General features: G+C 32.3%; 11 protein-coding genes and 1 non-coding gene across 12 annotated transcripts; 6 read left to right on the top strand and 6 right to left on the bottom strand.

Moving 5' to 3' along the window:
• Window positions 1–178: 178 nt before the first annotated feature.
• On the bottom strand, window positions 179–745 carry KABA2_01S01188 (flavin reductase family protein; the record flags this gene model as incomplete). Its single annotated transcript, XM_041547995.1, has 1 exon — window positions 179–745. The coding sequence occupies one exon, from the start codon at window positions 743–745 to the stop codon at window positions 179–181; it is 567 nt and encodes a 188-aa protein (XP_041403929.1).
• A 583-nt stretch (window positions 746–1328) lies between these two features.
• Window positions 1329–6140, bottom strand: ESP1 (separase; the record flags this gene model as incomplete). The annotated part of the gene is made up of 1 exon (XM_041547994.1): window positions 1329–6140. The coding sequence occupies one exon, from the start codon at window positions 6138–6140 to the stop codon at window positions 1329–1331; it is 4812 nt and encodes a 1603-aa protein (XP_041403928.1).
• A 420-nt stretch (window positions 6141–6560) lies between these two features.
• TEL2 (Tel2p) lies at window positions 6561–8666 on the top strand (the record flags this gene model as incomplete). The annotated part of the gene is made up of 1 exon (XM_041547993.1): window positions 6561–8666. The coding sequence occupies one exon, from the start codon at window positions 6561–6563 to the stop codon at window positions 8664–8666; it is 2106 nt and encodes a 701-aa protein (XP_041403927.1).
• A 461-nt stretch (window positions 8667–9127) lies between these two features.
• Window positions 9128–11980, top strand: MDR1 (GTPase-activating protein MDR1; the record flags this gene model as incomplete). The annotated part of the gene is made up of 1 exon (XM_041547992.1): window positions 9128–11980. The coding sequence occupies one exon, from the start codon at window positions 9128–9130 to the stop codon at window positions 11978–11980; it is 2853 nt and encodes a 950-aa protein (XP_041403926.1).
• Window positions 11981–12427: 447 nt separating this feature from the next.
• Window positions 12428–13453, top strand: PCP1 (rhomboid protease PCP1; the record flags this gene model as incomplete). The annotated part of the gene is made up of 1 exon (XM_041547991.1): window positions 12428–13453. One exon carries the CDS (start codon window positions 12428–12430, stop codon window positions 13451–13453), a length of 1026 nt encoding a protein of 341 aa, XP_041403925.1.
• A 154-nt stretch (window positions 13454–13607) lies between these two features.
• On the bottom strand, window positions 13608–14150 carry GTF1 (glutamyl-tRNA(Gln) amidotransferase subunit F; the record flags this gene model as incomplete). Its single annotated transcript, XM_041547990.1, has 1 exon — window positions 13608–14150. One exon carries the CDS (start codon window positions 14148–14150, stop codon window positions 13608–13610), a length of 543 nt encoding a protein of 180 aa, XP_041403924.1.
• A 431-nt stretch (window positions 14151–14581) lies between these two features.
• NOP7 (mRNA-binding ribosome synthesis protein NOP7) lies at window positions 14582–16357 on the top strand (the record flags this gene model as incomplete). Its single annotated transcript, XM_041547989.1, has 1 exon — window positions 14582–16357. The coding sequence occupies one exon, from the start codon at window positions 14582–14584 to the stop codon at window positions 16355–16357; it is 1776 nt and encodes a 591-aa protein (XP_041403923.1).
• Window positions 16358–16617: 260 nt separating this feature from the next.
• SRB5 (Srb5p) lies at window positions 16618–17466 on the bottom strand (the record flags this gene model as incomplete). Its single annotated transcript, XM_041547988.1, has 1 exon — window positions 16618–17466. The coding sequence occupies one exon, from the start codon at window positions 17464–17466 to the stop codon at window positions 16618–16620; it is 849 nt and encodes a 282-aa protein (XP_041403922.1).
• Window positions 17467–17830: 364 nt separating this feature from the next.
• On the top strand, window positions 17831–18061 carry VMA21 (Vma21p; the record flags this gene model as incomplete). Its single annotated transcript, XM_041547987.1, has 1 exon — window positions 17831–18061. The coding sequence occupies one exon, from the start codon at window positions 17831–17833 to the stop codon at window positions 18059–18061; it is 231 nt and encodes a 76-aa protein (XP_041403921.1).
• Window positions 18062–18409: 348 nt separating this feature from the next.
• VOA1 (Voa1p) lies at window positions 18410–19198 on the bottom strand (the record flags this gene model as incomplete). Its single annotated transcript, XM_041547986.1, has 1 exon — window positions 18410–19198. One exon carries the CDS (start codon window positions 19196–19198, stop codon window positions 18410–18412), a length of 789 nt encoding a protein of 262 aa, XP_041403920.1.
• Window positions 19199–19768: 570 nt separating this feature from the next.
• On the bottom strand, window positions 19769–19850 carry KABA2_01S00968. Its single transcript has one exon. It is a non-coding gene; the product is annotated as a tRNA-Leu (tRNA).
• Window positions 19851–22869: 3019 nt separating this feature from the next.
• KABA2_01S00946 (uncharacterized protein) lies at window positions 22870–23859 on the top strand (the record flags this gene model as incomplete). The annotated part of the gene is made up of 1 exon (XM_041547985.1): window positions 22870–23859. The coding sequence occupies one exon, from the start codon at window positions 22870–22872 to the stop codon at window positions 23857–23859; it is 990 nt and encodes a 329-aa protein (XP_041403919.1).
• Between the last annotated feature and the right edge of the window lie 373 nt (window positions 23860–24232).

Below are 24232 nucleotides of genomic sequence, written 5' to 3'. Positions count from 1 at the left end.
ATAAAACTAAAAAGATAACAAACAAAGAACCTTCATTAAAACGTATTTGTAAATTCTGGATTATTTGTAACTTTTGATAAATATATTGATATTATTACATTGCTACTATTTTTTCTTTATATACAAGGCAGTGACTTAAACCTGGAAGTTCTATATATGATTACAAATGCGTTTAATGCTATATTTTTTCACCCATCATATAAAATTCACCATTGGAGTGTAATAATCCTCCAGTGATCGTATTATCGTTTACAATACAATCTATGACTTCCCCTACCCAGACTTCATGATCTGCTACAGGAAAACTTTCCTTTTTCTTGCATATTAGAACTCGTTCTACATTTTTCAAAATTGGAAGAACACTCTTATCCGAATCATAAATTGCATTTCTATATATTGAAAAATCAATTGTTTCTTTTAACTCTACAAATGGTTCGGTTCCGCCATGCTTTATACCTTTACTAAATCTTCTTACAAGTTCCACTGATGAAAATTCTGGTTTTAGTTGATGTACTGCAAATATATCATGCAAGTGCAAATTCTTCGACGATAACGACGGTATTTGGACATTAAATTGCAATAAAGGTGATGGATTTACCGATAAAGAAGTCATTGAGGAGACTGTAAGGCCGTGAAAGTCTTTGGGTATCATATCAGCATATGATGATGTAGTAATGATTGTCGTAGGGAAACATAATCTTTGCATCGATTGTTTGAAGTAGGTCTTCATTAAATTGGATCCCATCGCAACTAGTTAGTCTTGCACCAACAAATATCGAAAAATTAATACTTCTTGCACTCAATTTGGTTCTGCGTGATTACATATAGCGTTATAATTACTTTTGTATCGTTAGAAGTTCTACTTTCGAGGGCCTCTCCAAATAAAGGTCCCCCGCCTCTACATTAATTTTCTGGCCAACCTTTTTGCTGCGACGCTGAGAGACAATGTCGAGAAAGAAACGGAGTTGCTCCAAATAGTTAATGAGCAAAAAGAACAGAACATTTCAGAGCGTCAGCAAATAAACAACAGTTGTTATAATTATTAAATTGGGAAGAGCAGCATACTGCGAAAGAAGCCTTCAAAAATAACATATTTTTCGAAGTTATGATTATTATTCGATTTTGGAACTCTCATAGTATAAATTTTTTATTGCTAAATTTAAAAAATGTGAAATATCACATTTAAATATATATAGACTGTACGATTCAATTAATTCATATATATATTTTTTAGTAACCGTTTAAGTATCATATTGATATCATGCTGTCAAAATTATTAACAGAGTATATTATTACCTTCACCAATAGATGGAGATTATGTCTATGTACTAGTATATAATTTTTGCTGGTAAACCATATACGACCGGCGCCGTACCATTAAGATACTTCAAATTACAGACGTCTCTTGATTCCTCCACAGCATCATTAACACTCGTTCCATCATTCGATGAATTTGTAATGTTTCTTATTAATCCGATCTTTTCAAATACAGACATAGTGAATTTGTCTATATCCTTGTCTGTCACATCCCATAAATTACCAACAACCAAAGGAGCTCCGCCTAGCAAATACGAATATATTACACCTGTTGGTTCTAAATCTCCATAATACTTCATAGCTGCAGAGGAGCATCCTAATAACAAACTTGGACATAGTTTATTTTGTCTTTTTATTTCTTTATTTCTAGCATACTGCTCACCGCCACCATGACCAATATATATGAACATATTTGATAAATTTATCATGGCCAAAAGATCAGACTCACTAGGTTTTTCATGTATTAACAATTTGGACTCAGGACAATTTCTTCCAATGTTAGAGAATAACTCTGTGAAACGTTCTTCAGAGCGTACTAAATCACCTCCGGGGTTCAGAACCATTGATAGTTTTCTATCAACATGTACATCAAGTTGAACTTTATTATTGTTATTCTGCAACATTTCTTTTAAGATATGTAGCGAAGGAACTCTAGAGATAGATAAAGTTTTCATAAATGCCATACTTTCCCATGGAAACAAGTGGCATTTGTTACTGACAACCAAGAAAGTATGTTGTACCCTTTTAGAGCCACCAATCCCACATCTTGTATGGTATTTCATTATTGCTTCTTCAGTTTGGAAATGAAGTAAGCTCATATCAATTTCGTCATAGGCATTTTCTTCTCCATGATATACCAAAATATCTAGAACAAAATATAGCAAATCTTCAACCATTACTAGAAAATTCTCATTTAAATGATCCATTAGAAGAAATAATTCAAGAATCCAGTTCTCAAGTTGCAAAAAAGCATCAGGTGTACCGACATGTTTTCTAGATGGCAAATTATTATGTAGAATCTCATTAAATTTTTGAGAAAACTCAGCAAAATATACTTCATTTATTTTTCTAACGGAAAAGAAACCTTGAAAACCCCCAAGCCATGATCTTTCGATCCTTTGTAACAATTTCTCTAATTGCTTATCTAGCATATATCTGTTCTTCCACCATCCCTTTCTACCATCGCTTGTAGTTATACAGGAAGTGACTTTACGAGAAACAGATTCATTACTATTTTCAATAATACTGTTAAGTTCATTAACAGCTTCTATGTATGATATCCGAGTTCCATCTAAATCTCTGAAAAAGGATCCATTTAATGGTATTGTAAGATAAATATTGGATTCGTCATAGGAATTTGATTTGGATAACAATAAATTCCCTGTTACTGGACATATGTCAATCGTGATTATATCAAATAGAAAATCAAGATCTTTTATATCTCTAATTTGTTCATTTAAGGAGGTCATATTTTTTATTAATAATCCATGGGACACGGAACCTAGCGGTAGTAAACAAAAATCTTGATATATCTTAGGGTCTAACCTACTCAATATTCGATCATAATGATGTGGCAGGTATCTTGATAATTCTGATAAAAATAACGTGTGTGTCATAAAATTTCTTGAATTGTCATAAAGGTTCGATAGAATAATAGAACATTTAGAATATATAGATGTAATCCTCAGTAATGATACATGATCAAGTTCAAAAGGAGAGATACTTTCTATGGTGTTTAGAACTTTCTCTAAATTATCCAAAACTAATGCTCTGTCAAATTTTTGGACACGACTTTTGGATTTTGGTGTCATATTTGAAGATCTAGGAGAATTCATGATATTGTCGTTCATATTTTGGTATATCTTTTTGTCTGTCGTCTTCCCATTCTCTTTCTTTATGGATGGAATCGCCAGCGATGATTCATAAATGCTTTTGAAAAAAGGGTCTGTCTCTAATTGGTTTAAAATTCTCCGATATATTGCATCTACTCTATTAATTGAATCTAAAACCAATAATTTCGGAGGGATAATAGTCCCTGGTACAACAGTTTTCCCCATTTTAAGTCTCCAATAATGCAATAATCTCGTATTAGGAAGGTCAGATCCAAAAATGAGACTCAATGATTTTTCAAGTTTCTCATATTCATTATTATCAAAAAGAAATTTTGTTAAACTGATGATGTCCTCCTCACTGCTGATGTGATCATATATTTTATTAGCCTCTTGTAGAGTGATGGCTTTTAGGTCATCTTGCTTGGTAACGTGATAATACTGTTGCAGTGAATGGAGACATTTGAAAATAATGGATGGGTCTTTCAATTTGTCTATTATTTTTGTCATTTCTTTCACATAGAATTCTGTATCCTTCGATAACCCAATACGAATATGGGCTTCCATCAAATTTATATAACAATCAGTTAGTGTTTGAATCAGTACATTTCTGGTTGTGTAATTAACCTTACTCAGTAACTTTAGTAAAGACATTGACAACTTAACTGCACGTTTACTTTCAACAATCGATGGAACTAGAGCATATATATTGGCTTGAATTGTTGAAGCTGTGTTGTACAACTTAAGATTAAATATTAGAATTGAAATGTATGAATTGAATGGTAATTTTAATGTGTTATTGATATCAAATATTTCTTTCCTAGTTGTAATTAAATTATCTTGGAATATTTCGGTAAATTTTTGGTCATCGTTGTACCACAAACAAATGTTAAGATAAATATCTAGAATTAGTAATAGTCTATCTAATTTCATCTGAGTAAAATCAGCAGATAAAGATTGAACTGTTTGTTTTAGAAAATCAATTTTTAGACCTAACCCCAAACGATAAGACGCAACTAAGGAATATTGTATTATATCCAAGGATAACTCATTATAATAGGTATTATTGGTCGAAATAAGCTCCAATAACCCTAATGCCATCTTATCGAATTGTATAAATATTAGGTGTGAGAATACTGTCCTTAAAAAATTAATTTCTAATTCTGATAATGTGGTTATGTTATTCTGATTTATAAACCATTGTTTTTTATAAGTATCAATGATATTATGTATGTCTTTGGTACAGGAATTTTTCAAGCTGAGATCAAAATAATAAACACACTTTATTAAGGCCTCATATTTGTAAAGAAAATGAAATTTATTGATAGCAGATATCTGGCCAGTGCATTCAATAAATTTGCCACTTATAGTGGATTGTACCATATTGGTTAGGATATTATTTTTCTCACAATTTTCATTTTCTGAGTCTGTTTTCAGGCGAAGAAATACTAGCATGACTTCTGATATACCAAAAATATTCGATAGATCATTATTTTGATGTCTTTTCACAATTACAGACTCACAAGATTGACAATACAATTGGAGTTCTTGAAACGTTTCGGCACCAAATACAGCGAAAATATTAAGATACTTCGATAAAATTTCGTGTCTATACTTTTGAATTTGTGTGGCCTGGAGGAATTTATCCATTTTCTTTGTAATGCTACGGTAGGTCATGTTAGGTCTATCTAATGATGTGTTCAAAATTGACAGCTCTGTTTTGACAGTTAATAATAATAGAGAAACATCATTTTGAGTAATTGCTGTATTGAACATTACATTTACCAAATTAGATAATCTTTGAAATTGTTTGAAGTTTATACCTATATTGTACAAAATTTCTAGAAGTTCATTTCCATTAGGTTTTGATTTATCCAGATTATGGTTCAAAAATGTCAGTGTTATATCATATAATTTCTTTTGTTGTTCTTCAAATACGATAGATTGTGTCATCATAAGTTTCCATATGTATGTTAATGCCAGTAATTTATCACATAGCATTATATCCTTTTTTTCTAAAATAGCAAACCCTTGCAATATGGTAACGTTCAAAGCTTCGATCCCGATATAATGATAAGCATCCTTGTTCAGTTTGGTTAATTTAATAATATCATTGTGGTTATTAAAATGTACTTTTGTATCTTGTTCTTCAGTTATAATGTCCGATAACATTAGTTTATCTAAACTTTGTGTATACTTCGAATAGTCCATATAATATAGATTTAAATAGTGGTTACTTTCTTGGTTATTACGATAGTATGCTATAAGTTGACGTTTGAAAGTAGTTTCATCTATATTCTTAATATAGTCCTGGAATTTTAAATTATATTGATTCATGTATTTCAAAAATTTCAATCCGTAAAGTATTTTATAGTGGGTACTTGAGCTATAGAGATTAAGGAGTAATTTATTCAGTATATGGATTTTAATCTTTGGATCTCTTAGAAGAAATCTTCCATCATATGCAAATAATTTTATTAGTGTAGTTTCATAAGTTGATACAGTTTTCGTTTTAATGATAATTTGGAGTATTAGTATCTTGACACTTGAAATGTAATAATGATTGGACTTATAAATATCAGATAGTAGAATATCTTCAAAATTCTGTGATTTATATATATTTGTGGTGTTATAAAGATTCATAATTTCCAGAGACGCTCGAGAGTAATGGCTGTCTGAAATATACTTCCCTATTATCATTAAATGTAACCTCACTAAGGATTTTATATGAGTTATGGAATGAATCCGTATTAATATTTTGTAGACTTCTGTGATAACACCATGAATATCATTCATCTTGCTTTTACTGTAAGTGGTGCAATTAGTACAAAAATTGGTAATTATTTGGAACCCTATTTCGATATTGCTTGACGTATATAGGTCTTTGATGAACTGTGAAGGTTGAGGTTTTGCAAAGGAATTTATACTCTTTGATGAACCTCTGAAAAAAGTATTGGAGCTCATTTCGTTTAAAGGGTCATCGGATCTTGACATGTTTCCACGTTTTATATGATTTTAATGGAATTATGAAGCTCCCTCAAGTCAGATAGCAAATCGGGTATAATGGGTAAATTAGCGTAAGAGTTGATTGAATGTTTAGGGAAATAATCACACTGCCAAATTATAGTAAAATAAAATGCAACCGAACTTCGAAGTTGATATTTTGATTTTGATTTTAATGTTTTATATTTAATGGTCAGTGAGGTGTAGTTAGTGTGTTTTGTATCGAACTGGCGCTTCCGTTTGTTTATATTTTTCATAGGACTTAAAAAACCAATAAGGTAACAAATTGTTACATAAGAAACTGATGAGTTTAAAGAAACGAATACACTTCGAATTTCAACAATGATAAAATAAGGCTCCCATTGAGATAGCTGTTTTGTTATTTTTATTCATCTGACTTGAAATGCAATGATGAATGCTATTCGAGAAATGGATCAAACGTGTAAAGAAAGTGATATTATAACGTCATTGACTGCCCTGAAAGAGCGTAATGCACCCATCACAGATTTAGAGGAAGTGATGAATATAATCCAAAATGTTATTCCTTTGCATTTATCTTTGAAGGAAGAAACATTAAAACTTTTATTTTGTGTTACATCAAGATCACCCTTCATAATTTCCCAAATAGTTGCCTATACGAACAGTATAGATCAAGGGCAACCAACTAGTCAAGAGCAACAATCGTCGAAGTTCTACAGGGATTTTATTTTCCAAATGTTATCGATTCAACCCGATTGTTTGTATAATAATATAATGGTGGCTGAAAATAGTACTATACAAGCACAATTTATTAAATCATTGTTTTTTGGAAGTAGACTGTTTAACATGTTGTCTTCTAATTATAATATAGTTCAGTATTTGGAAGTTATGAATATACAATGGAAATATATATGTCAGAAGGAAATTAATGAAACTGTACCTTCATCGCTAAACCATTACTTCGGTGATTTAATATTGGCAGAACTTGGATTGCATCCAGTATTTGCTGCAGATTCATTATTTGATAAACTATTTTTAGCGAATGATGAATGTTATAAATACTTCCTAGAAATATTTGCCAATCGTAACAAAATATTGAATACTAAAAATATGACTATAAAATATTTGGTTCCATATTTAGAATCCTTGTCAAATCAACAAAATTATCAAACAATATACCTAATATTATCGAATTTATCGGCTTTCAAATTTTTTGATTCAATGTCTCTAATGAACATTAAATCTACAAATTTTCAAGAAATAATAATTAAAAATCTTCCCTCTGTAACTAGTTATAGTATATTTATGGCTCTAGCATCTAAATTTAGTAAAATAGATGAAACACTTGATAATCAAATAGCCATGTTACTTGTTATGTTGTTAACATTTTCTTTGAATGATGAACAAAAGGCTACTATATCACACAATTCTGAATTTCTAAATATTGTTACCACACGATTAGGTCATATGAACTACGAAGTAAGAGAGAGAACTATGTATATTTCCAAATTGGTCTCTAATAACGAACTTAAGTATGAGAGTAATTACGAGGTGACAATTCCAAATTTATCATTTGACATGGATCCATTACTTCCAATAAATCTGAAATTATTGCGTTCAGAACCGAAATCGGCTGAATTGATAACTAAAGATCTTACCCAAAATATGGATACTCTCTCGATACGTAACAACGGTATTATTGAAAATGAAACAGACAGCGACGATGACGATGAATTTGAAAGAGATGTTAAAGATATTGTATTTTTGAAAGATCTAGTAGGGGCATACATTAACATTGGAAAGGGACAAACCTCAAACCAGGTACCTTTACTGAAAAGGACTACTCAGTTAGTACGTCAAAAGATATTTTTACCTTTAGAAGTCAACTATTATTCTCCTCAATTGTTATCGACTATGACTTCGATTAACAATATTCGTGAAGAAGAAAATTTTGAACCATGGCGGATTAATGCATTAGTGTCAGTTCTAGTGGTAGTTCCCGATCAAATACAAGGATTATTTAAGATCTTATTTAATAGTGAATTGTCTATTCAGCAACGTATTTCATTACTTACAAGTATTGCTCTCAGTGCAAGAGAGTTAAGAGGTATAGATGATGAACAGGTACATAAACCCGCATATGATTTTCCAACAGCAAGATTACCGTGGGATAATCCACAAAATATGAACAAAGTGATTGAAGATATGTCAAGATTGAATGCTATTAAACAGTCAGAAATTTCAGAAGGTGTCACAGTCTGGAAATCTCAAAAATTGAACATTGGAAGTAAAAAGGGGTCCCAAAATGAGAATAGGTTCAGAAAAGTAGCCCAAATGTTTTTCTATCCATTAGTATATGGCTGGAGGAATGGAATTGACCTGGGTTCCTTTGATCAATTGTTTAAATCACATTATATAAGTACATTGAGGATAGTTCATAATTGTGCCTTCCCTGTTCACGATTATGAGATAATGACGGAAGAACTAGAACAAATTCTTGTAGAAGCACAAGCCCAAGGCATTCCAATACAAAGGTAACGTAAACGCTATCGTCAACCTACAGATATCTCGAAGGTTGGTTCAATACTGCCCTTATTCGTCATCAGGGCATCTCCATTTAGCTTATTATGGTAATCAGTTTGGCGATGAGACCGGTGCGCGTAGAGAAAGAATTGGCGATGCTAAAAGGGACCCCCACTCGTTCTGCATCGTTGATAATTAATTGATATATAGTATTTATATACCGCACTCGATACATTGACAAACATATAGATAGTTCCTGGATAAAATATTCAAAGAATTGATAGAGTTTGTTGTTCTAAATTGATATACTATTAATTTTAAAAATTACAATAACTGTAGGTGCTGATTAAGTTTTTCCGTTAACTCAGATATATTATTTTCGTGCATTTGATATTGATAATCGTGTATAATTTGTTACATTACTTTTCTAAAGTTCAGAGTTATTATTAATTTACAATTATAATTCAAAAATAAGAATGTCGTTTTTTAGTTCTATTCGTCAGAAAGCTCCTTTTTTGGAACGTATTGCTGAGAGTTTTACCCCTACCATAAGTAGGGATGAGAAGTTTCGTCTACAATATAAATTACCAGATGAGGAGCATATCATAGATGATACTAATACAGATATTACATTTACTACTCCTTATGGGATTAGTCAGAAGGATCAAAAGAGAACCGATGAACATGGGAACCAGATTGCATATGTATTTTCAGGTAAATTATTTTTGACTCCTCATTTTTTGGTGTTTAGGGATGCATTCGATCAGAATTCATGTGTCCTAATATTAAATATATCTACAATTAAAAGAGTAGAAAGGTCTCCATCACTATCGTATGCATTTGCTTTGTTAGTAACTTTGTATTCGGGAACTCAAATCCTTATTCAGTTCATTGGATTACGTAACAGATCAGAACAATTTTGTGAAAAATTGAAAGATATGTTGAAACATAATATTCCCAATGCTAAGAGATTACCTGAATTCATAGAGAGCTGTTATTCAAACTTCTTAATAGAGAAAAATATATTAAGGAAAAAAGATATTATTGCCCCCAAAGCTGGATTAGGACAACATTTCAAATATCCAGGTCAACCTGATATTTCAAAAGAAAAAGCTAAATTGAGATTGTGGTTTGAATATTATAAAGAAAATGGTGAAAACCTAGCGATTATACAGAACCATACATTCCAGAAACTAGTTAGAATTGGTATCCCTAGTAGAATGAGAGGTGAAATTTGGGAATTATGCTCAGGCTCCATGTATTTAAGATTTGCTAATCCTGGTAAGTACAATAGGCTTTTAGAAGATAATAAGGATAAGACATCTCAGGCCATTGACGAGATCGAGAAAGATTTAAAGAGATCTTTGCCTGAATATTCTGCTTATCAAACACCACAGGGTATCCAGAGATTAAGAAATGTCTTGACTGCTTACTCATGGAAGAATCCTGATGTTGGTTATTGTCAGGCAATGAATATTGTTACTGCTGGGCTTTTAATTTATATGAGTGAGGAACAAGCATTCTGGTGTTTATCCAATCTATGTGATATTTACGCACCAGGTTATTATTCTAAGACCATGTATGGTACATTATTAGATCAAAGAGTCTTTGAAGCATTCGTTGAGGATAAGATGCCAGTTCTCAATGACTATATTGTAGACCACGATATTCAACTTTCTGTCGTTTCTTTACCTTGGTTTTTGTCTCTATTTTATACCTCTATGCCATTAGAATATGCAGTTAGAATTATGGACATATTTTTCATGAATGGTCCAAAGACTCTATTCCAAGTTGCATTAGCAGTTTTGAAGGTTAATGGGGACGATATTTTGCAAGCTGATGACGATGGTATGTTTATCGCAATTGTTAAGCATTACTTCCAAACTTTGCATGAAAGTGCACACCCTGATTCTCCGGATATTAAGTATAGACAAATTACAAAATTTCAAGAATTGTTAGTGACAGCATTTAAAGAATTCAGTGTCATAAATGAAGATATGATCATACACGAAAGAAACAAATATAAGAAAACAATTTTCGAAAATATAGAAACATTTGTGAAAAAGACTCAACTTCGTCGTATGCCCAAGACGTTTAATTTATCCGATAAAGAGCTATCAAATATTTACGATGTATTTTATCAAAGTATAGAGACACACAAGATTAGTTTGGGAACCGGTTCCTCTAATATGACATTTGATGTCTTTGTTCAATTCATGGGCAAATTTTGTGATTGGGCTAAGCCTTCACGAAACGATGATGATCCGGTTTATAAAACCCAAAAACAAACTTTTTTGAAGAAATTGTTTAATAACTGGGATCCTACTAAATTAGGCGAATTGACAGTCAATGATGTTGTCCTTGGATTAGATAGGATAGTTTCTCCTGATCTATTAGAAGCTATGAATTACTTTTTCTCCTTATATGATGAGGATAATGATGGACAACTCCAAAAGGATGATGTTCTACAAATGTCAGAAGGTTTGTTATTATTAACTACCCCCTGGAAGACAGGTAAATTTGTGGATTTACTGACAAAAAAAGCTATTGAGGATGATATTGCTGATGAAATAGTAAGGGAAACTAGTATAGATCAACAAGCATCTGGAAATATAGAATTACCGTCGGGGGTTACCATTGATGAGGAGAAATATAAGGCACAACAATCTGAACGTTATTTAAAGGCTGCAAGTAATTTCTTACAGAGATGTTTTGAATATGCTGAGCCATTACAACTAGACAAAGAGGTGGATCTACTAGATTTATCAGAAGATGAAGATAGTAATGAGGTTAAAAATGCCAAGAAGAAGAAATTTGCCAGTATAGTTGCAAATGCTGCATTAGATCCGACGAGACCTACCGTCATTGATCTCTCTACTTTTAGAATGGTAATATTAGCTGATGAGACATATGAATTATTCTTTTCTACCACATTAAGAAGTTCGATACATTTGGAAGAAGGTGCCGATGAATCTGGTAATAATCAAGTGTTAAAGAGTATGTTTGACGGTATTATTGCTGATGGACGAAGAGTAGCTGAACGAGTTCGTCGTCGTGTGGATTCGGTAGCAACTAATAAGTCAAGAACAGATTCTATTGGCACAAATAATGTAGCAGAATCAATCCATACTAATGAAACTAATAACAAAATGGTAGATTTAGATGATTTCACAACAGACCACCTTGAGGAGCATGAAGAATTATTGCAAAATTCTTGGCTAGATATGGATGATACTACTGATCAAAGTGCTAGACAAGAGAGGAAGATTGAACCTATGTCGCCCTCTATATCTGAAAAAGAACAAGATCTCATAGAATTTGAAGCTTAAATGCACACTATTGTTATAGGTTGTTGTTGTTTTGCCACCACACACCCTTCTTGACATATATTTTAATAAGAAACAATTTACATCCATATATACCAACATTTTCACAATTCTAATAAAAACATTTGTACTTTATTCAAATAAAATGTGACGTATGTATGATATCTTGTTTGCGTTGCATTTCTTGTTTCTAACCATAAACGAAATAGCTCAGGACAGATCGCGCCACTAAGACATCCCGACGAGTTGGTGAGCACCGGAGAACAAGGAATCATAACTAACTACCTCTAACAACTTTTAAAGAACAGTCGACGAAGGAGAAAGGGAGATAGAGTAACCATTTATTCATTGTTGAACAATTGTATATATTTTAAAGTTTTAATAGTTCGAGCATCGAAGAGATATTTCTAGTTTTATTAGATTGTTCTTGCCCTTTATTATTTTTGATTCATGCTAGGGATAAGATCTTCTTTAACGTTAATACCGAAATTACCAGTGAGGCAATTTGGTCTAATAAATACCCCTTTGAAGTCTCAGACTCTTAGAAAATTTATACATACAAAAAACACCAACGTTGGGATACGATCCATCAGAAATGAACTGATATTCAAGAGACGATTTATGAATACTAGCGTGAAACACCCTAAGTGGGACAACAACATCTTTTACGCAGACAGTTCTGATAGATATACTCGTTTGAATAGATTTCAACAATTTAATAATAGTGGAAGTAATGGGAAGGATAATTCGGTGAGAAATGCTACTATTGTTGGACTTGCATCGATGGTAGGTATCTATTTTGGTTCGCCATATTTATTTGATTACGTTCCAGTCTTCTCGTATTTCAAGACACATCCAAAGAGTTTTGTCTATGCATTATTGGGAGCAAACTTTGCAGTGTATGGTTTATGGCAGTTACCAAGATGTTGGGGTTTTATGCAACGTTATATGTTACTTCAGAAATCTAGAATTCCAAGTTATTGGTCCATTATTGGGAGTGCTTTTTCACATCAAGAATTTTGGCATTTAGGTATGAACATGTTGGCTTTATGGTCATTTGGTACATCCATTGCCACTATGCTTGGAACTGCAAACTTCTTTTCGTTATATATGAATAGTGCTATAGCAGGATCTTTGTTTTCTCTATGGTATCCACGCATCGCAAGAATGGCATTGATGGGCCCTAGTCTTGGTGCTAGTGGTGCTCTGTTCGGTGTATTAGGCTGTTTCTCCTATTTGGTTCCGCAAGCTCAAATTCTTTTGTTTGTGTTCCCAATACCTGGTGGTGCATGGATTGCATTCTTGGGGTCTGTTGCATGGAATGCAGCAGGTTGTGCTTTAAGATGGGGGTCCTTTGATTATGCAGCACATCTTGGAGGATCTGCAATTGGTGTTTTATATGGGTGGTATATCAGTAATCAAGTAGAAAAAAGAAGGCAAGAGAGATTTGAAAGAGAGACCAGATGGCTAAGGTAAATTTTGGAATTAGTTCGTTACCCATTTCTTTGCATTCTTATTTGTAAATAGTTTTTTTCGATTATTAAATATGATTAAGAAGAATATATATATATATAATATTAATTTGAAGACGATATTTATGGAGGTATATCTATATATGTGCAAACGTCTCTTACCCAGTATGGGTTATCTTTTTAGTCACAACAAAATAACCATTTTTTGACTTCTTTGAATTTGAGGTAGGACTCCAAGACCCACTGATTTCATCGTCAAATTTGTTATCTTTCTGTTCTTGTATCTTGTTTAATAACGCTTTATAATCAAGGGATTTAGGAGCCCTTGGCATTATTCTAGCAAACATAGTATCTGTAGTTTCATCAGCTAATGGAGCTTTCTGAAGACTTTGCAAAAAAACCAATTGTTTACCTAATCGATGTTGAATTTCTTTAATGTTGCATTTTTCTTCACTAAACCCAGATAATTTCAAAAGCTTTTTAACCGATTCTTCAGTAGGAAGATTATCGCTAGATTCTGATTCAGTCAAAACCTCAGCCAAGGACCACGAGGGACTGTCTATATACTGTTTTATCTCTTGCAATGACCTAAATTTCGGGCCAACGGTTACTTGTGACGAATAAGAATAACATGACTTTTGTTTCTTACAGCAAATGGTACATGACCTTAAGAACGGTCTCATCTGATCAAAAAATGGCATTTCTCGAGATATATATCTAAGAAGCCAATCAATAGTCCTAGTACACCCAGTCTTGAGTATATTGCAAACAATTTTCTCCTCTATCTAGGTGTTTTCCCTTTATTTCATTCTCAAATCCTTACAGTCAATACTGAGTTTCCCTATTTTGGAATCTATTCAGAATCATTTGTCACGGCAGTCAACCCATTTTTTTCATAGTTAAAGAAAATTTTTCAACTTCAAAAGATGGATTTGGCGATGCCCGATGAGCTCTTCTCTCTCATCGCATCCTTTGGTCTTTCCGTAATAACAGAAAAAATTTTAGTTAGACCTATAGATGAGTATAATATATATTTGAATATCAGATATTAAATAAATCTGTGTATCACACTTCTCTATTATATTTCTAAAATCAAATATATCGAATACCAATAAACAAACAATCAACGAAAATGAGAATTAAGAAGAAGAACTCTACCGGTAATGCTAAGAACTTTATCACCAGATCACAAGCTGTTAGAAAGTTGCAGATTTCTCTAGCTGATTTCAGAAGATTATGTATTTTCAAGGGTATTTATCCAAGAGAACCACGTAATAAGAGGAAGGCAAACAAAGGTTCTACTGCTCCAACTACATTTTACTTTTCAAAGGATATTCAATATTTGATGCATGAGCCTGTCTTAGCAAAATTTAGAGAACATAAGACATTTGCTAAAAAATTAACTAGAGCTTTAGGTAGAGGTGAAGTTTCTGCTGCAAATAAATTAGAGGAAAGCAGAAGTACTTACAAGCTTGATCATATTATTAAGGAACGTTATCCAAGTTTCCCAGATGCTTTAAGAGACATTGATGATGCATTAAACATGTTGTTCTTGTTTGCTAATTTGCCAGCCACAAATCAAATATCTGCTCGTGTCACCAAGGATGCGCAAATGATTTGTAATCAATGGTTAGCTTTTGTAGCAAAGGAGCGTCTAGTGAGAAAGGTATTTGTATCTATCAAGGGTGTCTATTATCAAGCTACTGTCAAGGGTGAAGATATTAGATGGTTAGTTCCATATAAATTCCCAGAAAATATTCCATCAGATATTGATTTCAGAATCATGTTAACTTTCTTAGAATTTTACTCCACATTGATGCATTTTGTTTTGTATAAACTATACACTGACAGCGGTCTTGTATACCCACCAAGATTAAACATTGAACAAGATAAAATTGTTAACGGTCTTTCATCATATATTCTTGAATCCAACGAAGAGGTAAGTTCATTGACCAAAGCACCAACACACTCAGCTTCAAATGATGTTGCTACCTTAGCTTCCTCAGCAATTACATCTGCTTTAAATGCCGACAAGAATGAAGTAGAAGATGAACAAAATGCCGATATTGAAACAGAAAATGTAGAGACTGTTAAACTAGATACCTTTGAAGATAATAACAAGAATCAAGGTGATATTTTGGCTCAACCAAGTCAATTCAGTTCTCCAATTGCCACTTTATTCTCGAAGTTTGTGTTTTATATTGGTAGAGAAGTTCCATTAGATATTGTTGAATTTTTGATTCTTTCAGCTGGTGGTTCTGTCATCAGTGAAATTACTTTAGATCAACTAGAAGACAAATCAAGTCTCGATCTATCTAAGGTTACACATCAAATTGTCGATAGACCTGTATTAAAGAACAAAGTTGCTGGTAGAACATACATTCAACCACAATGGATATTTGATTGTATTAACAAGTGTGAATTAGTTCCTGCTAGTTCATACCTACCAGGAGAAAAACTTCCACCTCATTTAAGTCCATGGGGTGACTCTGCTGGTTACGATCCGGAAGCTCTTGAACAAAAGAAGGAAGGTGAAGAATCTGAATCTGAAGAAGATGAAGATGAAGGAGCTGAAGACGACGCCGCTGAAGAGGAAGAGGAAGAGGAAGAGGAAGAAGATGAAGAATTGGCTGCTCAAAAGGAACTAGAATTAGAAGCACAAGGTGTCAAGTATAGTGATAACAAGAAACCAATTTCTGAAAAGAAGAATAAGAAGAGAAAGGCTACCGATGAAGAAGATGAGGAGAAGAAATTGAAGATGATTATGATGAGTAACAAACAACGTAAGCTATACAAAAAGATGAAATACTCCAATGAAAAGAAAGATGAAAGGATTGAAAATCTTAAGAAGAAGAAGAAACAAATCACAAAAACCAAGAACAAATTAGAAAAATTAAACAAGAAATAGTCCACTCCATTTTATTAAAGATTCCAACTGATTATATATTGATGATTCAATGTATAGATTAGATTAGAAGATTTTATTTCAAGAAGGCTACTTTAGGTAAATAACAAAATATTAAATATTTTAAATGTATATTATTGTCAGAAGCATTTGTTTTCCTATTACAGGAGCATTCGTTATTGAATTATTTAAGCGAACTTATATATATGCTACTATTACCACAGGATATTGTGAATTGATTTAATTATGTACTAAATTCGCAATTAATCTACATCCATTCTGGAATCCATAGATTTTCTATCTGGTACTGCTAATTCAACATATCCTTGTAACTCTTTTTGTAAATTTAATAGTACGGTCTCTGTCATATTCATTTTATCGATATCGGTAGCCTTGTCGATATTGATGAAGGCCTTGACTAAAAGCCCACCTTTCGTTTTTTGTTGTTTTGAGGATTCTCCTATACTCCATATTTTTTGTAACTCTACAATAAGGTTATGCTTCAAATTAAATCTGGCTCCTATCGTTACATATTGATATTGGTAGATGTAACCAAGTTCATTCATCATCTTTTGTAAGCTTGAATCTACCCCTACATGAGATAGTAAGATGGATTCATTGATAGTTTGCATAGAAACTTTTCTATTATTGCCTGCTGCAGGAATATCAGATATACTTATACACCAGGCGTATTTATTCTTTTTATTTGATTTAATTATATCGTCGCCATCAACATCCATTACATCATCATCACTTCTTGTTGACTTAATTTCATTAATCATATTTTGTAAATCTGTATATTCTATTGGTATAGTATCATCCTGTAATTTTTTCAGTATTTCATGATTATATTTCGTAGCATTATCAGATGTATTGGAAAACTCTTTCAACATTTCTAGAGGTAATTCCTTTGATACATTGATTCTATTTTTTTCTACCAGTTGGTTCTTGGAATTCACACCTTCAATTTGATACAATGGGTTTGGGATCCATACCGTTGATAATTTAGAATATAGAATTGGTGGGTTTCCAGATAATGTTGTTAATGTTGCTATGAATAAGTCGTAGGATTTGTCATCTATGGAGCTGAATAAACTTAGTTGTTGAACCATGATCGTTGTATTATTAATGTAATACAATCAATTAGTCAGAGTATAAAGATATTTTGTGTGTTTCGATAATCAATTGACCACCAAAATAATAATATTTTAAGAAGACGTGATGTTTGTTATTACTATGTGACAACCGTTTGCTTTACTTTATTTTTCTCTGGGTTTTTCATTTTTTGCTATCAAAATATTTTTCAATTTAAGGCAGCAATAATTTTAAAGATGAGATGATCAAAACTATGCAATACCACTGGCTCATTAGACAAGAGTAAGAAGGGTATTAGATTTGACTCAATATATCTGTATATCTGTATATCTGTATTATTAGGAAATTTAATTTACTAAGCAAATAGGAAATAAAAAGACAATGGCTGTGGATATTCCTCGTTCGGTAGTGCAGAAGCTTATGGGTTATACCATTGCTATGGTATCTCTACCACTAATTACTTTCTTTCTAGTACAACAATATACACCAAATACTTTAGTAAGTGGTGGTCTAGCTGCAGCTATGGCCAATGTAGTTCTAATTGCGTACGTTATTTCAGCTTTCTCTGAGGATACTACAGATTACGAGAAAGAATCCAAAAAGAATGAATGATTGGTCCCGGGTGGATTATTTCTCTAAATATGATGGGTAACTACACATATGTATATATAAGTATATATATATATATATATAATTTTATAATTTTAATAAATAAAAAAATTGATTTCTGGCATTGATGTAAGAGAAGATACTAATTGTGAATAGTATGATTAATAAAAACATTACGTTTATAGATGTATATAATATATTATATTATAAAAACCCTCAGGATATATGCAATATTTACATAAACAATTCCCTTGGATTGGAAGTGCAAATGTAACAAAATGAAGAGGGATATTGTATTTGATTGGGTGGTTTGGTTTTACTAGAGTGAAAATAGAAATCGGTAAAAACATTCTATTCGTTTTTCTTTAAAGGATTTGTGGACTTCTCAAGAGCACCATAACTGATACTCAAACTAGAAATCCAGGAAAGAGCAAATAAAAGAATGACTAAAAGGATGAAAGAAACTAATAAACACATCAGTAGACCTTCTGTCCATATTTCACTTAAGGCGTCGTCATCAACTTTGGAACCATTTTTTGGTGTCTTTGTTGAGGTTGGCTTTGAATTAACTTGAGTGTGAGTAGCAGTGTGCATTTCTACGTCGTTGTCGAATTCTTCTAAAGTCATGACATCTGCAGAGTTTAACACAATGTCTACGTTAACATTCAAATATTCTTCGACGAATATCACAATTGTCTCTAAGTATTGATCTAAGTCACGCATGTTATATTCCTTAGCATCAAATTTAAACCATGTTACACGTTTCTTCTCGACATTAGCATCCTTAAGGATATCTAATGGGTCAAATTCTAAATCCTTCATCTTGAAGATAAAAACTTCGTCGTCATCACTTGGTTCAACTAATTTAGTTTCATCTGTTAAAACATTGGTAACGCCATGTTTAAAATATTGGTTTAAGAATGGAACGTTATAGTCGTCAGCGGCCAATGATTCCAGAACTTTGGCTTTGCTGAATTGTAGGATGACTAATGGCTGATCAACAGTTGCTGTTTCTATTATATCTTCTGTACTCGAAATTCTACCGTCGATAACATCTTGATTTCTTAAGGAAACATAGGAGGTAGATGCGGCTGCGAGCACTAGTTGGCAAATCAAGGCAATCACACTCAAAAACTTCATTGTTAATGAATACTTTCTGTCTTCGTCTTATTTTTTGTATATTTATATCTGAGGATATAAATCCGTAATTGTAGTTGATATGTCTAATTATTAGATTGGTACAAGTTTCTTCTTTTAAATATATGTAATTAGGTAAACTTCAATATTTGATTGACTGCATCGCTTAATTTTGGCAGTCATTTTTACGGTAATTTTTTTTCGGCAGCTTGAAATTTTGCAGCCAGAGAGGGTAACACCCGCTGACATAAAATTTAGAAAATGACAATAATAGAGATGATAATGTCATCAATTATAATTAGATTATAAAGATATAATTAGATAAAGTACAGCATTTTGACTTATATGTTAAAAATGAAATAATTTCAAAATTCATGACTGCACTCGAAGGACGATTGAAGGTAAGTGCAACAATTCATAGTATTAGTAAATTAACATCAAAAACAGAAACTGATTCTGTTAAACACTGACAATTGATAAAAAGATAGATAAATTGTAGTTGATAATATACCAATAATGAGAAGCAATTAACATCATTTTATGACCAAACTTCAAAAAAAAAAACGAAAGAAATGATACCCGCGGGGTTTGAACCCGCGCCTCCGAAGAGACCAGGACCTCGACCTGACGCCTTAGACCACTCGGCCAGAGTATCAAAACTAGATTCTGCCAAAAATCGCATAATTTTTTTGTAATTTTTGCACAACTATAAGTCTCTTGGTGGACTTCACCAGAAATATGTTAAATATAGCGGCAGCACTAAAAATGCTAACATTAGCTTAACCTATCTGAAGGAGAAGGTAGCTAATTTAAGTAGAATTTAGAGTGTACTGCACCACCGTATGTTAAACAGAGTTGCTGTTGTTAAACTGCTCATCATTTGTGCATAGTAACGTTGGACTATGTAGCTCCAATAAACCCAATGTAGGGGGAACAAATACTACATTATGCAGTATATATCATGTGTTATTATATATACGGTAGTGCAGCACACTCTAAATTCTACTTATATTAGCTACCTTCACCTTCAGTTAGGTTAAGCTAATGTTAGCCTTTTTAGTGCTGCCGCTACATATTTAACACCGTATATATAATAACAGACGATATATACTGCATAATGTAGTATTCGTTTCCCCTACATTGGGTTTATTGAAGCTACATTGTCCAATGTTACTATGCACAAAAGATGAACAGTTTAACAACAGCAACTCTGTTTTGCATTTGAAACATTAAAGGTTAATGTTTAAAGAACCACCAACGTTAAACAGCTCATCCTCTATGTATATTATTGAAGAGAATCTGAGATAGAGGGTTTGCCTCTAGTAGTCTCTGCAAGCTTTAATTTGTTTAATTCGGACATTTTATAATATGATAATTGATCCGTCCCTTTATAATATATAATATATATAAGTTACATATTAAAGAACATATAATATTTTATTTATATTACATTAAGAGCTTCCTTTTTATATCATTTTCTGTAAAGATTTTTCTTTCCTCAATCACACCTTTCCTTTTTGTTTTGTTTGATCCTTATCAATGGTTGATCCTTATCTATGGTTGATTCTTATCAATGGTTGATTCTTATCAAAGTTTTTCTTTAACTATTTTCATTAAGAGTTGTGCATATTACTCTTAATTTCTGTCAAGATTGTTTACGCCACTGTCGAATGAGTTTATAATCACGACAACGAGAAATCCAATATATATAAATGGAACAGTATTTCTTTTATGAATATAATTGTTCCCATAATTTACTTTATATATTTTTATATCTCATATAAAAATTCAGACAACTATAAGTTGATTTTATAATATAATAAAATATGTTCAGCTAAATAGAAGCTATCCAATATTCAATTTTACCATCAATAATAGATTTAGTACTATGGATCTTCCAAATACACGATTACAGGTTATTAAAAAACATTAATAATGAACATTAGTATATGATAAGCGTTGTTCACTTATTTCGAAAGTGGACTTTAATACATAAAAGTACGCAAGAACTTTCACAAAAGAAAGTTTACTTTTTTTGTACAAGTTTTATTTTACATCGAATTATGAATAAGTGTTGAGATCATACATCAGATTAACTTTTGCTTAATCTCAAAACATTCTTTGTTGTGTCATATATTAAAAAGTCTCTTAGAAACTATTCTTTAACAAGTTCTCCATATTTCATTATTTGAATATACCACATAGTATATTGTTTACAAAACAACTCAGCTTGGTATATCACGATCTAATAGAATGACATTTAAGATGTGCATTTAGTTTTGATATTACTTTACAAGTACTTTGATCCAAAGAAATTCAAATTTCATAATGGAAAACCTGAGTCGTGCCAGATATCGGTTTAGTCTTATAATTTGGCAATTACTCAGAACAATTATATCAAATAGAGTATAATTGGCCAACGTAAAACGCACTGATTTCCAACTAAAATGTTATTTTATTTCTTAATTTTAGTTAAGCTTATTTTTGGGAGAGTTTTTCTCTATTTACTGTGATGCTACTTCGTGATAATAGTAAAATAATAAGACGTGCGGTAAAGTCCCAAATGTTTATGTAGGGTATGTATAGATTCATCATACATCCATGGAACTTTTCCAAATTAATATAGCCAATATTCGATTACTTCATAAATACTAATTATATACAATTCACTAATAACTGTTCACCGCATATTCTTTCAACTATATCCCAGACTTTGTGCTATTCCACAGTTGTTGTTGTCGGTTTTCCAAACTCCGAGACAAGATACACAACCTCGAATCCTCTGTACTAAAGTACAAATATAGAACTCCCGTTTATTTGTGTTTGGTGTCAGCCCTAACCCATCTAGTTAATAAGTTGCTGGTTTCATTATTTTAGCTTATTGAGTCGTGAACAAAAACGCGACGCAGTCGTTTTCCCTCTCTGACGACGCGTGAATTTGGCGTGTTCCGTAGTAAGATGGGAATTGATTAACTGCATTGGTGCGCGTTATTCTTCTCTCAGTACTTAGCGTCCCGTTAGAAAAACACGAAATGCCAAATAACAACAGTAACAGTAACGGTAACGGAAACGAGCACTGTCCAGAACCGTATTACCTGATGACAGTCTCTGTTGAACATGATAGAAGTTGTCCCTAGGTAGTTAACTCACTCAGTTAACGTATGGGAGGAATGTGTTCGCGATATCAGCTTGGCAAAAGATGTAGTAAATCAAGCCATGTAACAAAAAAATGAAGTGAAGTGAAATATCGTGTAGAGGTTAGTTCACATCAGTGTAAGTTAGTTTCTTGAAGAATTATTGACTGTTGTTTATGGTGGACCAATCTAGAGGTGGAATTAGTTCTCACCTTTCTTGAAACGGAAGATGATGTATATGGGGACTGTATAGTTTGGCGTTGGCGTTTTCGTGTATAGTGAACTTCGATAAATAAGGATTGTAGTTTTGTTTAGGGTTTTTTTTATTACTAACTGTAGTGAAACAATCCTTGTTTATTTGTTTGTTCGTTTTTACAATTACATTATATTCAAATTTCAATTAATATATAACAATTAAGAAAAATTTGAAGGATATGGTTTGATTTCGAATTAAATCTTAACTTTACATTAATTCTTCATTCTATTTGGATACAACAAACTCATAAAAATTCAAAGTAGCCTATAAATAAAATTTCGAGAATGAAAATTCCAATGATAGAAGTAAAACATATCTGTCATGAAAATGACAAAATTACTACATTGATCGATCCTGTGAGTATAACCAGAAGTTCGACCATTAGTAAAAGAACAAGAGATAATAATGAGCCATTATCTCAAACCAATAAAAAGAGAAGATTAATTTCAAGAAGAGATGATTTAGATAAGAAGCATAGAACTCTAATCATGGTAAGTGAATATAATGATGATATCTTTAAATATCTTTACAATAGAGAAAAACAAATTGGTTCAACTTTTAATTATATGAATGATAAAGAATCACCTTATAATTTTGGTCCTTCGATGAGAGCTATTCTTATAGAATGGCTTATTGAGGTACATGAAAAATTCCATTACGTTCAAGAGACTTTGATATTAGCAATTGCAATAATGGATAAATTTTTATCCCAAAATCTTGTTACCATGTCAAAATTACAATTATTAGCAGTTACATCATTATTTATTGCATCAAAATTTGAAGAAATAAATTTACCAAGATTATCTAATTTTGCATATATTACAGATGGTGCTGCATCGATCAATGATATTAAAATTGCAGAAGCTTACATTCTCAAATCTTTGAAATTTGATATTTCAATTCCAAATCCATTAAATTTTTTTGCCAAACCAACTTCAAATCCATCCCAAAAACCAGATGAAAGGACAATCATAATGGCCAAATATCTATTAGAACATATATATTGTTGTCCACACTTTATAGATTTAAAACCATCACAGACTAGTCGATTAGCAATGTATTTGGCAAGAGAGATTAATGATAGTATTAATGAAGCCTCGAAGCCATCAGAGGATGACAAACAATTCTGGATATCATACGGTCAACTGGTTCAAGAGATTGCGGAACCTTCCACAAGCCTAAACGCATTATTCGAAAAGTACAGCAATGAAAAGTATCATAAAGTATACAATGAAGTGAAGGAATGGTGTAATAAACGCAACATTACAGATTAAATATAATGACCATACTAAACGGCACCTCGTAATAACACTATCAGCATAACCACTACAGACTATTATATAAACACTTACATAACCTAGCATAGCTCGTGATTCCTCAAGGATGCACGACAACACAAACAACAATACAACTGCATTTTTAATTAAGACTACTCCATCCTCTTCTCTGAGAAAGTTCTTGTTGCACACATGAGATTGCCAACCTTTCACTCTGTTTATATTGAAAACTCAAAAAATGGCTATGCCAACTGCACATCCTTCCAACGCCGCACTAGTCAACAGAGCGTCGTTAGGGTTCCAGTGACAACGCGGCCAATAAAGAGAAGAGCTGCCAGGGCGAGAGATCAGGGGAATTCTCCATGCTGTG

The sequence above is a fragment of the Maudiozyma barnettii genome (assembly GCF_903064755.1).
Source record: "Maudiozyma barnettii strain CLIB 1767 genome assembly, contig: KABA2_01, whole genome shotgun sequence".
NCBI classification, from domain to species: Eukaryota; Fungi; Ascomycota; class Saccharomycetes; order Saccharomycetales; family Saccharomycetaceae; genus Maudiozyma; species Maudiozyma barnettii.
Note: the sequence above shows the minus strand (reverse complement) of the source record. Positions and strands in the feature narration are given on the sequence as shown.